Raw genomic sequence first — 16,605 nt, forward strand, 5'->3', positions numbered from 1 at the left:
CAAGTGAGGTCCACATGGGCATGGCCCTACCTGATTGTGTAGAATGTTTTATTCCAAGACTGTAGATATTGAGCTTGTCAAGACACATGAGATTTATCACATGGAAATACAACTTAGTAGGTATCTGGAGTACAAAGTATAATTTCTCTGTGATGGAAAGGTAAAGCTATTTATACTAGGCCTAGGAAGAGCAAAACTCTTTCACTTGAAGCAAGTGTGTGATTGGTATCTCAAAATGCAAATACTATGTACAGCATCCCACAGGCCTCTAAATATCCATTATAAGCAAAAGCTATAATAATACCAGCAAAACTAAACAAATTATTCCTAATACCTCTAGTGAAAAATCCAACTTTGACGTTCTCACAGTAAAGCTGTGAAGCCTATGAGTCCTTTGTACCTTAAAAACTTCCACCTAATGTCCCTTAGTTTTAAGTCTCGAATGAGATCTACAGCAATTTTAGACATTCTGGTCAATTCTTCTCAGTAACCAGATCAAAGAATCTGCTATTACTGCAGGCTTGGAGAGGAAAAAGGTTTATATAAATAGATAAATATTGTTCCCAGTCTGCAGATGAAACCTGTTTTTAAAGCCTGAGCTGGTCCAACACAAGACTGATATTTAGGGCACCACTACAAGGATCACACTGGCAAACCAATTAAACCTCTGTGTACAAAATATCCAAATAACTGTTGCAAGTCTATTCCTATTCACCTTATAACTTCATCTGTTTGAACATTGCATATTTCTGCACCAAAATGTACCTGTAGGAGCAATGCACTGATATATGCCTGTTAAGATTGTATGTTTCTTCCTCTGTAGCCCTTTATCTTCTCCTACCCTCACAGGGTAGAATTAAAGAAAATCTGGGTTTCTTACCTAAATGTAAAAAAACAAATCAAACCAAGAAGCCACAAAGATCAAATCCAAACAAAACTGGCAGCAGTATTTCATACTTCTAAGGTAGAAAAAAAATCATAATATAAAAACTAATTGCACCATTCCATGAGATTAAAAAAAAAAAAGCCCAAACACATCCAAAAAATCGAAAACCAACAAAACCCTCACAACACTACAAAGAAGATGGTTACCAGCCTGGGATCTAGTGATCTGTTCTCACACACCCTGTACCATGGCTACTCCCAACAGCTGTTCCTGGGACATTCTGAACAAAATGTTGAACAAAAATACATCTTGAACAGCTTCAGCCTTGAAAAGCTGCTCTCTGCTGGGTAACTGTCAGAGACAATGTCAGCAACATTCCACAAGCAGCAGAACAAACATTAAGACAAGAGTTTTCAGCTTAGTTTGGGGGCCCATGAGTACTTACTGCTTCTAGCAGAAGAGGTTTCTCAATTCAGTGCATCATGACACTGATATCTGAATCACAGATTCAGTGTCACAGCTGACAATCTGGTCTCCTATGTACAGCCCCTAGAGCCATGGAGGAGATCAAACTCATTTGTGTTAAGCTAGGAGGCCAAAACTTACTTTTAAGACTTTGGCATACTAATATATTAAATAATATTAAAAAATATTACATTTGGCATCTTCTTTCAAGATCCCACTTCTTTTTTGTGGTACAAATTGCTCAGACATTTGCTTGTTTGTGATGGACTTCTCTTAGTCTGGTAGGGTAATGACATTTCCCCTGCAATCTCATGAAGTGTCCTGTCAAAGCCCTTATTTGTACTGCTGTGACCTTGTGCACATACTCAGACCCAAATGGATTTGCATATTGAGGTTTTTAATTGATTTGCTTATCTTATTATCATCTACAGGGCACTAATTATAGGAAGATTTAGAAAGACTATCTGGCAATTGCATTCCTCGCCTTCTTGGTGAAACCTCAGTACACATTTTTCTGCAGAGAAGTATTTTACTATTTTCAAACCTTGCTCTTTTGAAGCTTGTTCTCCTCAGTGCAAAGGCTAAAGGGATTACAGCTCCTTGCTTTACCAGATCACCAAAACACACTGCCACCACCAGTATTCACAGTTCCCAGCACAGATAATGGCCCCATTGTAGCTATTGTCAAGTATGGAAATATAAAATTTTAGCAGTAAGTTCTCCTCCCAAGCTTTTTAACTTTTTTTCCCAACTTTCTCAGCCACTTCCAAATGATGAAATTTTGTAGATGTTTGCTAATGTAAAAGTCATTTCTTTTCTGCAGTTTTGATTCCTGCTGATATCATTAGGTGACTTCTATTTGCCTGAATTTATATTTCCTAAGTAAACAAATTTCTTGGCTGTACCATACATTTTTCAAGCCATGTTTTGGCTGAAAAGTACACCAATACACCATAGAATCAGGTATCTCCTTGGCAAAAAAAATATGTAAGTGGGACTTGTTGTGACATTAGTGTTAGTTCTTTTACCCCACTAACTAAAGCAGTTCAACCACCATGTGTCCCAGTTATGGCCAAATCATAAACTGACAGCTTTCTGCATTTCCTACCTGTGGTAGGTCGACCCCAGTAAGCAGCCTTTGATAATACTTTATCAGGTCACATACCATATCCAGACACCTTCTGCTTTCTCCTCTGTTTGGGCACTTAAAATATTTTATTCACTGTTGGTGGCACTAAAGCAAATTTCTGGTGGTGGCAGCTTTTCCCTCATCCACTTGAAGTGGATTTGGGGCCAAAGGGAGAAGCTAACAGAAGAAGAAAAAGGCAGAGACTACCAGTTGGAGATATTTGCACGGTACAAGTAAGAATCAGAAGAGACACAAAATGAGGCCACCCACTACACGGGTTGAAGACAGCACAAGGGAGACACTAGTTCCTGATTTTTAGAGGCAACATACCACAGTTAAGTGAGATTGCTCATGGAGCTGTGATTGGTGGTCCTCATCTCCACAAACCATTGCAAAATTCAGTTTACATCCTAGCCTCTGGGGGAATTTAGCTGCCTTTTATGGTTTGCTTCTTGTGAGATCAAGAAGTTGTTGTGGGATCATCTTCTAGTGAGGTGGCTATTTTGCTCATGTCCTTTTCATCTGTAACATAAATCTTACTCTAACTTACTTGTATTTCACAGCAAAAGTAATTAAGTGTAAGTTTTGATTTGCTTTTAAGATTTGCCTAAATAACATAAGTTTTTTTTTTTTTTGCTGCAATCACTCGTGTCCTCATCTGTTTGGCCTTTCATTTGAGCAGAAAATGTCATTCTTTGCTTTTTAATTAAGTTCATGCAAACAGTTCTTAGAAGCTGGTTTTGGTTTTAATAAAACACACAGAGTTGAAAAACCATTTCTAGAGGAGTGAAGAGCAATTGGGTGAAGAAATTTCTGCAAGCTGTAATTATACAGAATATCTCAAAATAAGCACCAAGAGACTTCTCCTCGGTGAACAAAATTCTGTTTTCAGTGAGCAACAAATTTACCATTATAATTATATGACAGTTCTTAGATGAGTTCACAAGCATGTTTTAAAAATCCCTGTAAGCAATGCCAAGGTCTGCTGCTGGGTCCTGCTTCCCCTATGCCCACACAGGCATTACCAACCTCAGAGATGCCACAGCAGCAGCCACAGCCAACGTGCAGAAACTGAATTCACATTCTCAAAGTAATAACTCACAGATAATGAGGGATGATCAGAAGATGTTCACCCCAGGAACTCTGGAAGAGTGGGACTTCTTCATCCCACACACAGTGCTAGGTCTCAAAAAATTCAAATCTTCCTTTTGAAATGCTGCTAGTGCTTTTCCTGACAGAAGAGAAGGGTTTGATCTCAAGCATAAAGTGCTGTGAGGGATTTTTAGTGAAGGCTGCAGTGGGATAGTGTTCCCACAGCAGAAATGGCCACAGTCTGCCTGCTGTATGTATGCAATATCCATACCCAATATGCAATGCAAGGACTTTGACAAAGGATGTCAAAATCAAAATCAGGATATTATAGTATATATAGGACATTATCTTCTGGTTCATGCTTTCATTATGATGAAGCTCAGTCACAGTAAATAAAGTGATGAGAATCTCAGCAAAGAAACACACAGTCCATTCACAAGGAAGTAGGACATTAAACATGCAGCCCATCTACTGTCAATATGAAATGTTTAAACACTTTTACACTTGCTGATGTGCACATTAAAATACCAGGAATAAAAAAAAAACCCTCTTGATTATCTTCATGTCATAATACATTCAGGAATGTTCACTTATTTTGCTCACAGCTGAAGCATGGAGGTAATAACTTCAAGACAGAAGATATGCAGGCTCTGGGATTTCTAGTTCTATGCACTCAAGATGATTGAGGAGAAATTTACTTTCTACCTTGCTGTCCTTATTCACAAGAACAGTAGCTGAAAACCATTTATGCCAGCTAGCTGGTGCCATTGCTCCCAACTGTAATTATTACCTTTGAGACAGATATTCCCCACAGCCAAACAGCTCTAACAAAACGCTGTCCTTGTAGTGAAGTTATATCTTAAGTATTGGGTTTTTTTCACCTAGAGCACTCAATTGCTTACAAAAATATTATAAGCATCTTTCACATTTGGATTAAGAATGAAAAGAACACATACTTGTTTTATGATCAAATTCAATTCACAGTAACGATTCTTATTATAAATTACATATGATCTTAAATACAAAATTATTCACAACAGAACTGCTGAGCATCCACAGTGGGATCAACTCTTTCCCTTGATATTATCTGCTTGAAACCATCAGCCTAACTAAAAAATCATGACTGTCCTCTGCACGACAGCAATTTCCCAGAACTTTTTGTCATAAGCATTATTTAGATAGGCTTTTCTGTTTTTTAACAATGTACTTGTATGTCAATAAAGCAATCTGCATTCTACTGAATAAATACGAAATATGTGGGTTTCACAAACCTGTAAACTAGAGATTCCAAGCAAGTATGTTGCATCTTTATGATGAAGTGGCACTTACATGGTTTGGAAAGTCGGCCTTCAGTTCAGTAATGCTTTTACACCAATATGCTGCTGTTTTCTCGCTGATCAATTCAATGTTTAGAAAAGACCCTTGGCCTGGGCCATAAAGAGGACCTGAAGTGGTTCCACGCACAATCCTTGGAGAAACATTGGTTACAATATCCTGCAAAATAGGAAATACTTTCAGATGGATTTTGCAAAGTGAGGTTTATGTTGATGATGTGTACTATATAATACAAGCTAAAATGTACCAGCTGTTTTAAAAATCTACTGCTATTATGAGCAAAAGCTACAACTATAGGACAGTTCTCTAAATTAGCAGGTTCTCTGATTAAATTCTTTATATCAGAGGAGAAAAATCTTTGCTCTGTGTGTGAAATGGCATAATAATTATAAAGAAAATACCAAATTTGTACACCCATGGACAGCCATACAAAATACCATTCAAATAGTGCTCCTGTGTTGGACAGAGCCCACAAGACCTTGCTTCGAAACCTGTGTGGCCTCAGTCATGTCCCAGCAGACATGGGAACCTTCCCCCCAAAGGTGATCAAAGTCTATGTCCTGCACTCACAGGTGAAGCCCAAAGAGCTGCAGCCCAGCAGCCTCTCTGCTGCAAAGGCACAGGCCAGGCACCAGCGAAAGTACACCAGTACCTCAAACTTCATAAATAAAGCCACAGGATTAAAAGAGATAAAAATCAAAACACAAAACAAAAAAATACTGAAAACAAAGATTAATACTCTAAAGTATGACATTTCTGAAGGTCAATGTGAGGTTAGCAAACAATTTTAAAACACACACTAAACACACAAAATGTTGACTTATTTAGTAGTCTTAATTAAGCCGCGATGTCATCAGATCTATATTAACAAAGAACCATAAATTCTGACATTATTCAAAACTAAAGAGAAACATAGATGGCAAAATGTTCCTTTTGCCAATTTCCAATTAAAAATGATTTTGAGTAAAGGTCATTTATTTACAAACGTATCAGAATTATTTGTTTAAGTACCCCTCCTCACCATCTTGTCATTTTTAGTGAGATAACATGAACCTCTATTAGTATATAGCAATTAAGGTAAATTTACATATTTTAATTAAGAACCACCCCATATAAAACAATTAGGGTAATAGGCATACTAACTGGATTTCATAACATTTGGACGTTTTTCCAGCTAGATAGACAGGAAACCTTAATTAGCATTAATTAGCACTGATCTGCATATGTTTGATAAGGCATACCCTTGCCACAAAAGATTATTTATTCCTGAATCTGCCAAATGCTGCAGTTACAGAGGATAAAGGGACTTTTCTTCACATTGTATGTAAATTTGAGGCAATCTTAATTTGCTTATAAAGTTGAATTAATTGTTATACAGTAAATATGCACTAATATTTTATACTGATAGGTAGTTTTATGTCCACTTACATATGTAAAATCATACAAGGTAATCTCATCAGTTCATTTGGTTTTAGACCTAGTAAGTCTGGAACATAGACACCACATTAATCCCCCATTTTCCTATTATACTGTTTTCCTTCCATCACAAAACCTTCACCTCCCTCTCAACAGTTAAGTTCTATTTTCTGAAAAAAATAATTCAGAACACTTTCTGAATTTATGCAAAGCAAAACCATACAGGAAAATGCACTCCCCTCACTCCCTAAGCAAATTACAAAAATTGCAGTTTATGCAGAGGAACCATTCACATCAGTTTGCTCCACATTATCCCCTTGAGCATTTCAGTCTTTTTACATTGCCTCAGAGGAGTTTGTGCTTTGACTCCATCCTAGAAAGCTGTTTGTGCACGCTGGCCATGATGCTCTGTGAGCAAACACACAGCCAGTGACTGGCAGTCCAACTCAGTTCTGCAGGCACGGGGCAGTGGGGAGTTACCCTGACCATGCTCCAAAGCAGCCAGCAGCTATGCAGCTACTGTAGCATGGCACTAGGCCTGAGCTAACAGCCTGTCTGCTGGTGGGAACCCTACTCCTGGGTTTAGTGCAAATTATGATCATGTACGTGGTCTGACTTCCATTTTGTGGCTTGCTTGTGTGCTTGTGTTTTCCAGATAATGCTTGGAGCCATGAATGGTACTGCTTGTTATCTTACTATGTGCAAGCCTTGGTGCTCTTCCACTCATTGTCGTTTTACTACAGGTAAGAATTCAAAGACTGAGATATTACAGCCTAGATTTTACCTCTCAAAGCTTCATGAGGCTCTCTCAAAGCTTCGGTCTGCTTCCACGGAAAACACTGAAGTTTTCCTATCTGTCCTGGGTCTCCAGGCAGACTCTTCTCCCTTGAGAGACCTGGCTTAGACCCTGCAACTGCTGCTGATGCCCCACAGCTTTGACATGCTCTTTCCCAGAGCTCAATTATAATCAACATCTGAGTGACAATTTCTCTCTCCAGGATCCCAAAGAGCTGAATTACGGAATGCATAGACTTTGCAAACTGTCTCAAAAGCAGCCATTCTTCACTTTAATCACCACAAGACATACATGGAGTCATACGAAATAGTAAACACACATACATCTCTCTGCCTACGTTTCCTCACAGCTGAATTTTCCTTGAGATTTTGTGAGATCCCTTTTGGTGCTCAGGGACCTTCCCCTCCAATTCCCCAGAAGCACAGATACCAGTTTCTTCCAATGAAGAAGAAGCTTCCACTGCCTCCTGACTGTCTCTGTGTCACAAGACCTCTCTGGTCTGTCTGTGCATCACTTTATCTTTCCTGATCAAGTAGTTTTGGCTTCCAAAAATCCTTCCTGGCTTTGAAATCCAAACATTACCACCTGGCTGCTTTGTCTTGGTTCCTTGTGGGAGGGATATGTTGTCCTTATTTAAGATCTAGTTCCTCATTTGTCCCTCTCAGTTAAGAGCAAACTAGATGGAAAGAGTCTGTAATGACTGACACTCTGGCAATCCTCCTGTCTCTTGTTAGCACATGACAGCCCCAGGCACAGGAAGACTCACAGTTCATGGAAACAAAATGGAATTTATAACTTATGTGATGATTCAAGGAATCTGTCTGTGTACATACAAAATAAAATCACACAAGTGACAGAATAGAAAATTATCTCTTTGAGATGAGTGTGAAATACCTACACAGAACGTGCCTTACCAACCTCTTCATCTTCTGTCTCCTGCCATGGCTTTGAGAAGGCGGAACAAGGGAAGAGTTAGGCAAAGGATGTCTTGGCTGGGCTTAGCCAAATTCATGGCCCTTACTCTCAGGAATGAATTTTACACAGTACCGCAGGTTGTTTCACTAAAACAGGAAATTCTGGCTGGCCAATTGCTATTGCTATCTCCAAATACAGCAGGTAACAACAGAGCAGCTGAAGTAGCCCTTGTGCTCCAGTCCATGGGGTTTGTGACAAACCACCTTGTGACTTTTCCCATTTGCAAGAATTGGGCAATCAAATGCTGGCATTGATAATTCCTTTTATTTTCTGAAACCCTAGTTTTTTCCTCTTATGTCAACTATGCACATAACCCCTTTACTGTTAATAAAAAATACCTTGTGCAAAAAAAGCCACACAGAACTGAAGCAAGAAGCCTGACAGGAAGTGCTTCAGGGTTTGAACCAAAAAACTTTATTGGTTCTAAACAGAGAAATGACCTGAGCAATGAGTTGGTCTGGTTCCTGATGCAGGTGAAAGGGGAGAGCCACATACAGGAACAGAAGAATTTCTCCACTGTCTAAAACAAATCAAATATATAACTTGCTCATTCACAGGAGGCAATGTATGGTCCTTGAGAAAAACAGCACAGCACTTTCATGTACTCTGAAGACCAAAGACAGAAGACTTTTAATAAGCAAGTAGGGGAGAACAAATCCTACATCTTTCCACACTAAAAGACTGTATAGGTCTTTTAAAAGACAAAGAATTGGGGAAAAAAACCCCAAACCCTGAAAAAATAATTGAAAAAGATAACAGAAAATACCACATTAAATTCATTAGTTTCATGGGGAAGTATTGCAATTCAGTGTGGACTTGGGGATTAAGGTAACTGTATTCGATACTAGATTACAGCAAAAGAACCTGCTTTGGGGGTTAATGTAAACGAACAGAAAGGCTGACCAAAAATAGAATCAAGGGCCAACTGTGAATCATGAATATTTCAGTTACTGAATTTCTTCCACTGACTCAAAAGCTTATTCATTTTTCCAGGACAGCACAGCAGAAACAATCAAACTAATCCTGCAAATATCTCTAGTTCAGGACACCAAAGAAAGTGGTGTTACACAGATAAAAGCACCAATATCCTGCTGCTTTTGGATTCCCCTCTTCCGTGTATAACCAATTCTGGTATTCTAGTAACTTGAGACTGAGTTAATTTGCATTACACATATATTTCTGTTCCTGTTGATTAATTAATTAACACACTGAAAAGATGACCCAAGGCATTGATCAGGCCCCATTTGCTCTAATAATCTCTGAACTCTGCAATCAGATCATTGAATTCTAAACTACTTAAGTCTAATGGGCTGGGAGATTTGAGACAACATTTTAAAGATAAAGTCCAGACACTCAGCATCTTTTAGTCAACTAAATTTATTTAGGCATGTATCAATGTATCAGTCCATACCATACTAGTCATTCTGGATTTTGTTTTGGTTCATACTGTCCACATTTGCAGTCAGTAATTGCCACAGATTTTTGTACTGTAAAATCGCAATCTTGCTGCCTCTAATGGCCAATGAAAGCAGGACAGCAGGGGCATTTCAAGTTTTAGGGCATCCAAAGGGCTGTTGGGCACAGTGCTAGATCATGCAGTGAGTACATCCATTGTGTGTTCCTCCTAAACCAATCAGCAGAGAAATAATTCACACTGTGAATATTAACATTGTCATCTGAGGGCATGCAAGTTAATGACACGTAGAAATTAATCAAGCCATTCACTTCTCTCTCAGAGTTATTGTTTTAAGGGAACCAAGAAGACAGCTCTTCATTAACAGTTCACTTTTTATTTCATAATCATGTCTCCCAAAAACAAAAACAAACAAACAAAACAAAACAAAACAAAACAAAACAAAACAAAAAAAAGTATTTGGAGAAAAATATTTTAAGAGGCCAGTTGGAGAAAGCAGTCTCCCAAGAGCTGCACCATCTCATGCCTATTCAGTTGATGTAGCTATACTAGAATACAATGAAAGATATATATAATAATATAAAAAGAATCAAGAGAAAAAAATTCTGTATGATTTTTCATATCAAAGCTCTGATGCATTTCAATTGATTTGCAGAGCTCAAAATTTTCTTTTCTGCCCAACTTTTTTTCAAAATATTTCAGGTAAAAGTATGTTAATGAACACTTGAGATAACAGGGCTGCTGTGGGGAAAAGAGGGGTAAAAATAAAGAAAACTGGAAAGTCACAAAAACTGCAGTTAATGTAAATGCTAAGGGGGGATAGAACAGAATATGGAAAGGAATTGAAAGTAACACCATTATAATTGTACGGAAAATTATAAGGAGAAAATGTGGTTCCTACTCCCCAGATGGAACGCAGTCAACACACCCAACTTCCCACACACAATACATGCCTCACCCAAACATAACAAACAGTATAAAAGTAAGTTAAAAATGTGGATAATAAGGAAGACGCCACCACAACTTCTGGGATTGGTCGAAGGGAGCAATCTTCTCCCTCGCAGGGATGACTGTTGGGTACAAACTGTTTTTTATGGTTTTAGTAATTGATTATCTCAAGCTAGCTTTTGTTAGGAATTAGATCTTATCCATATACTGCTTTGAATACAATCTTGCAGCCAGATACTATCACCAACAATCTTTGAACTTTAACTTGTCACAATCTTCTATTACATTAATAAAGGATGTTATTCTGTACACTGTTAGTGGGAGTTCTTCAAGAGCGCTGGCAGCTGCTGGCAGTGGGTCATACACTCAGTTGTGGAGACCCAAGAAGGGCTGTCTCTTGTGCTGTGTGACCCTGAACATGTCAGTAGAGCTGCCCTCTGATCCAGTGACTGTTCAGCAAAGGGTTCCCATAACGGGACAGTCACAGATGGATGGGGCACAAGGGTGTCGGCCTTCCTGGGAAACTGGTAGACTAATCAAACACAAATGGTTTGAGAAAATCACCCCTTTTACATGACAGTTATTTAAGAGAACACCCGGGCGTTTTTATCCTGGATGTGGAAAAAAAATTAATTAATTGTAGCTTTAATTAATATATTAAGAATTGTACAACTACTCACTCCTGAAGTACAGGTGTTCTGCTGTTGCCTCAAGTTTGCCTGCTTTTCACTGTTTGCATTTTGTTCTCATGCAGCTTCTACTTCATTTTTCCGACTTCATAATATATACAATTTTACAGACAGGCCAAGATTGGCTACACAGGTAGCCACCTCTTCGACCTCGTTGGTGAACATCACCATCAATCATCTTTCTCCTCCTAGAGAGGAGAAATATGTAAACAAAGATAATTTTCTAAAAACATATATAGTTTACTTGAAGCCGCGTGAGAACAAAATGCTGCAGCACAACTAAGGTTAACAAGTGTTAACATGAGTTTTCTTCATTCTGAGAGCCTTCTAAGAGACAGAGAACTTGCTTTGCAGCGTTGACCCCCAAAGTCAATCAAAGTCACTTCATACTTCCAATTATTAATGTACTTCTCAGCTTTAACATATGAAAGCAGATAGGAATCAGTGACCATTGTCAGTTTCTTTTCATTAATATGAGAAAAAAGATTAAACACAATGAGCAGATTACTATTTCTAACAAAGTTAATTTACGTGACCTTTCTTCCTTCTAGGAAAGGAGGGCGTTATATTTGCCAAGTGGAGTATGCACCTGTACATTCCTGGGGTTGCTGTTCACTAAATGTCAAAGTGAGCACCAAAGCAGCCACATTTTCTTCTTTGTGAAGGAGAGATCTAAATAAATACCTCATTAAGGTAATTTTAGTCCAGTAAGTCAAAACAGCATATCTAAAGTCAGTACACAGTAAACTGCAATGTAAAAAAGCAGCTCAACTCTATGTTCTTACCTTAATATACTCAATACACCACCTTCTTTAAATGAATAACAAAGCACAGTAGCTGAAAAATGCAGTTATTTAACCAAATTATGATGTGCCTTTCTCACCAAGATTTTAAAATAACATTGAAAAGGTTGTATAGTAAAATCTAGTATGCACAATATGTTTTTAGAGCTTATTTTCTAAATGCTTTAATCACCCCCCAACATCAAGATTCTGTTTTCCCTAATTACCGTAGTTGAAGTTCCTTAGTAGAACTTTATTGCAATTTCACCTATGTGAAAACATGGAGGAGACTTTGCCTTTTTCTGCCTAATATCACAGTAGTTAAAGCATTCTGGAAATCTGGCTCACTGCTGTTTGCACACCCTCATAGATACGAATGGCATCACAGACTTATGTCCTCGTAATTCCCTGCCAACTCTCACTCAAGGTCTTGTGATGATTTGCCTCTTCTGTGACTCAGCTGTCTAGCCAGACTGTGTCTAGTATCACCCCTTCTGGAGTTTTAACCATCCACAAAAGGCAAGTGAAACCTGAAGCAACAATACCACTGCACACAGCGCTGTTCCCATACAACCTTTCCAACTTGTTCTCTCCTCTCCATCAGAACTGAGACATGCTACATCTCTGCAGGGTTTCTTCTATAAGGCCCAAAACACTGACTTGCTCTCCTGAATTTTCCCAAGTCAGATTTTTTCCTGCTAAACAGGAAGATGAATGCACATTAAGGACCTCTATGAACACAAAACCATTCCAACAAGACCTTATCTAGTAGAGTAGGATTTTTGCAAAACATAGGAAGATTTACTGGCTCATGAAGAAAGGCAAGACAATTTGCTTAAGACTTCAGCGCAAGGAGACGCAACCACTGGCTGGCAGCTTCCAGTGCCCTGAACACTGCTACATTGCCCACATTACTGCCTCTTGAGTTTCTAACACCTGCATTTACCATTTTGTTAGTGAGGGAATAGGCTAGACTTTATTCTTCCCAAACACAAAACCTCATCTATGTCACTTCCCCGCTCTCTCCTTCTCTTTCTGTCAATGCATACAGAGGCATTTTTTTAAAAATGAAAACCAACCTGACAGAAAAACAGAACATCCCACCATGCAGAAACTGCTATAATCTCTCCACCACCAGGTATGAAAAATATAGTACCATGAAGACATCTCTTTTTTTTTCCATTGCTTTTGTGAATGAAGTCTACACCTAGCCCTCTTTCCTCTTCATTGCCCCCCCTTTCTTGAAGACAGATAGTACATTATGATAATGTGATGTAAAATAATTATTTTTAAGTTTCTTCACCAAAATATGAACTGAATTTAAAAACATATTACTTCCTCAGCCTTCCAGCATTTTCACATTGGTGATTCAAAGTATAAGTGTTCTGATCTCTTCACTAGTACAGAATACATCTTGAAAAGGAACCTTGCTGTAGCTTATAATTGTACTTCTTCAGCTTTTACATACAAGATCTATTATGCTACAGAGGGGAAAAGGATACCTTAAAAATATTCTTATGTGTCTTTTGATGTCTTTTGTCCTGTGTTTGCAAAGATGAAAGTACCCAAAACTGCACTTCTGTTCCAGAAGTCTGGAACACGAACAGTGCTACTAAATCTTCCTTAATATCCTATTCTATTTATTGACTGAATAAGCTGAGTTATGCATAGTATTTTTTAAGAAAATAGTCCATTATCTCATAAATGCTCCTACAACATTAAACAATCGCATTTGTGTTTATTAAACCAATTTAACACCACAGCTTCAGCAAGTAAGCTGGCTTTCCAAATCACTAAGTTAGCACAGAAAAGCCCCATAAGGGAAAAAGCAATGTGTCAGTACTTTGGAGAAAAACTGCTGAACCACTCATATTGTGTGAAAGACAAATGACAAGTTAGAGGCTTAGTTACCACATATTTAATGTTTTTCTATGCTGTCTCATTAGTGCTTTAAGATTTAACCATGAGGATGCATGAGGAACTTCAAAATTTACAGACACCAAACTTCATTCCTACCTAAGCTTTTATCACTGCTGCTTGCTCAGCACAGCTTCCTTACTAATGCAATTCCCAGACAGAAGGCCATCAGCACCGATAACTTGTGATGAAGACAGCAAAATCCCAAGCTCTTTAGATAATCTCACTAGATCAGTGTATTAAATAAAAAAAAATTACTCTCTTTACTTTAGGATAATTGTGGAACAATCCCTTCCCCACTGTAAGTCAAACAGAAACGGTTTGCTGCCCTTGCTTAAAAGAACAGCCATCCCCCAAACTTTGGTGATTCTGACATGACAGTTTGTATCAAAGTCACAGTATTATAAACTTAAGCTTGCTGAAATGATAAATTAGGAGATTAAAATGAAATACAAATTAGGAGTAAAAGTAGAAAACAATAGAATAGCAACTATAATGTTTATGTCAAATCTACAAATATTTTCTAGCTGAGTTGTATATTTCATAAGGAAATTAAGTATTTGATCTTTGCTGACAATTACATTTGCTTGAGCATTTTAAAAAAACCCCACTTTTTACAATACAAGGCCATATTGCTTTAAAATTAAAACATTTAATTTTTCCTCTTTTTTACATATTTGCTTGTTTTCTAGGCATTAGACTATAAGGGCACTTTTACTGTAATTACAAAGATAATTTTTAAAATGTATTATGTCCTACAGCACTTTGTCTTGACAAACAATTACTAGATATCACATTCAACAGAATACAAAAAGCAATTTCTATCACAAGGTTAAAATTAGTCTTTGAACAAAAGATGCTTTCAAAGCAAATCCAAATTCTCATCAGCTTTATATCAGTTTCTCTGTGAGACAGAGAAGTGAGGGATGGAAAGGCAAGAAAAGAAAAAAGAACCTGAAGGACATTTTAAGAATTTCTTGCTAGCGATCGGTGTGAGCACACATTTTATCAGCTTTCTGATAAAGGTCTAAGCAAAAGGACATGATTAAATTTCTGCTGTCAAATTGTATTGTGGTCAAAAACTACACCCATCAAAGAGTGAAGTAAAACTTACAGTTTTTGAAAGAAAGTTGAATCTGCATGCAGACATTCACTTTCGGATCTGGTTTTGCAGTTCAGGGTTATTGTTTGGACTTGATGATCCTAAGGGTGTTTGCCAACCCAAACAATTCTATGATTGTTGATTCTTGGTGTTTTGATATAGTAAACTACCTAATCAACGAATGGTTACTTTAGCTAACTGATGAGAAAAATGTTCAGTAATTGCCTTAAAACATTAATTATTTTTTTCTAGGAGGTCACAAGAACAAAAACTACGATGCAAATGATGCAATGCTAATGATTTGAGGAGAAGAGAATGAAATGAAATAAAATTGAAGTACATAGGTAAATAAAATACCTGCACTGACTGCAGCTTTTGATCTATATCCTAAACTGGTATTTCTGTACCACAGCTTCTAAGGAGCTGTGTACATTCACAAAGGTGGAAAATTAATGCAGAGTAACTGAAATACAGTACTTCAGTCTATAATGCTTACCCTTGGGACTAGAGTAGATTTAGATCATAAAAACTTAGCTTGCCTTAACAGACTATTTTACAGACATCTACAAATATTAGCCCATTTTCAGCTGTTAGGGAATATCATCCTTTCTATTCAGTGGTCAAAACCTGTTGTGAAGTAAATGCACTTAACTGACCAAATAAAGGAGCAGCGATTCTTAAGACTTCTTTCTAGATGAGTACTATTGAATGGTCCCATGAAATGGGAATGAAAAGGTACTTACAAATAAAGGTACTAAGAAAATGAGGGAGAAAGCAGCATAGGTAAGACCCCTTAATAAAAAGATAAGACCCAGGAAAGAGGAGGAAGAACTACATCATATGTCTGCAGCAGCAATTTTGAGAGTCACTAAAGGGAATCATGCTTACAATGAGAATACAAATACTCTTTTTGTAGTTGATGGGATGGCCAAATTAATATAGTTTTTTTGAACATCATCATTAGAGAAAACTCAATGTTAGTTTCTATAATACTCTTTTCTAATTGCTAAACAAATTACTGTAAGAAAGCAATAGGGCAGCATCAGTATCAGGAGATTTCTAACAGGATGACCTAGAAGCCAAGACACACAAGACCATAGAATGAAGAAGAAAAATAGAAAAGAATTGCAGTTCATCGCATAATTCTAACACAGCAATACTAATAGCTGTTAATTAGGCATGTAACTTCTTTCTAGAAAAAAGCAAAGAGGTAACTATTTATTTTAAGAGACAACACTACACGGATTAAAAAAGCTTCTGTCAACAACTCTGGACACCTGTACCAAGCTCATTTATTGCCTAATTAAATATTAACACGTCCTGATAGAATCTGTGGTATAATTTTAATTACTGTTTTCTCACAGGGAAGCCATATAATCAATGTATTTCTAGCTGTTCCTAGAGGCTGTTCTGTAAAACTCCATTAGTAAATTGTGAACCATCACTAAAATATTTTCCTCCAAATTTCTATAAGTAAATCAAGACTATTATATTCTCCTAGGAGGAGGGGAGACTAGATGCCTTCCTTCAGGGGAAAAATACGATTTCTTCAAGAATAAAAATATTTTAACTACAATCCTACTTAAAGACTTGTTAAAATTCTTGCAGAAAGAATCAACATCAGGGAGTTACAGATCACCAAAGTTATATTTAAATTTA

General features: G+C 37.5%; 1 protein-coding gene across 1 annotated transcript in view; it reads right to left on the reverse strand.

Moving 5' to 3' along the window:
• DPYD (dihydropyrimidine dehydrogenase) overlaps positions 1–16,605 on the reverse strand; it is a 335,518-nt gene that overhangs the window by 125,940 nt on the left and 192,973 nt on the right. Inside the window, exon 14 of the mRNA XM_066325254.1 lies at positions 4,902–5,066. Coding sequence (XP_066181351.1) covers positions 4,902–5,066 — 165 coding nt within the window. The remainder of the gene's footprint in view (positions 1–4,901; positions 5,067–16,605) is intronic.

Source organism: Sylvia atricapilla, chromosome 9, assembly GCF_009819655.1.
Source record: "Sylvia atricapilla isolate bSylAtr1 chromosome 9, bSylAtr1.pri, whole genome shotgun sequence".
In the NCBI taxonomy this organism is placed as follows: domain Eukaryota; kingdom Metazoa; phylum Chordata; class Aves; order Passeriformes; family Sylviidae; genus Sylvia; species Sylvia atricapilla.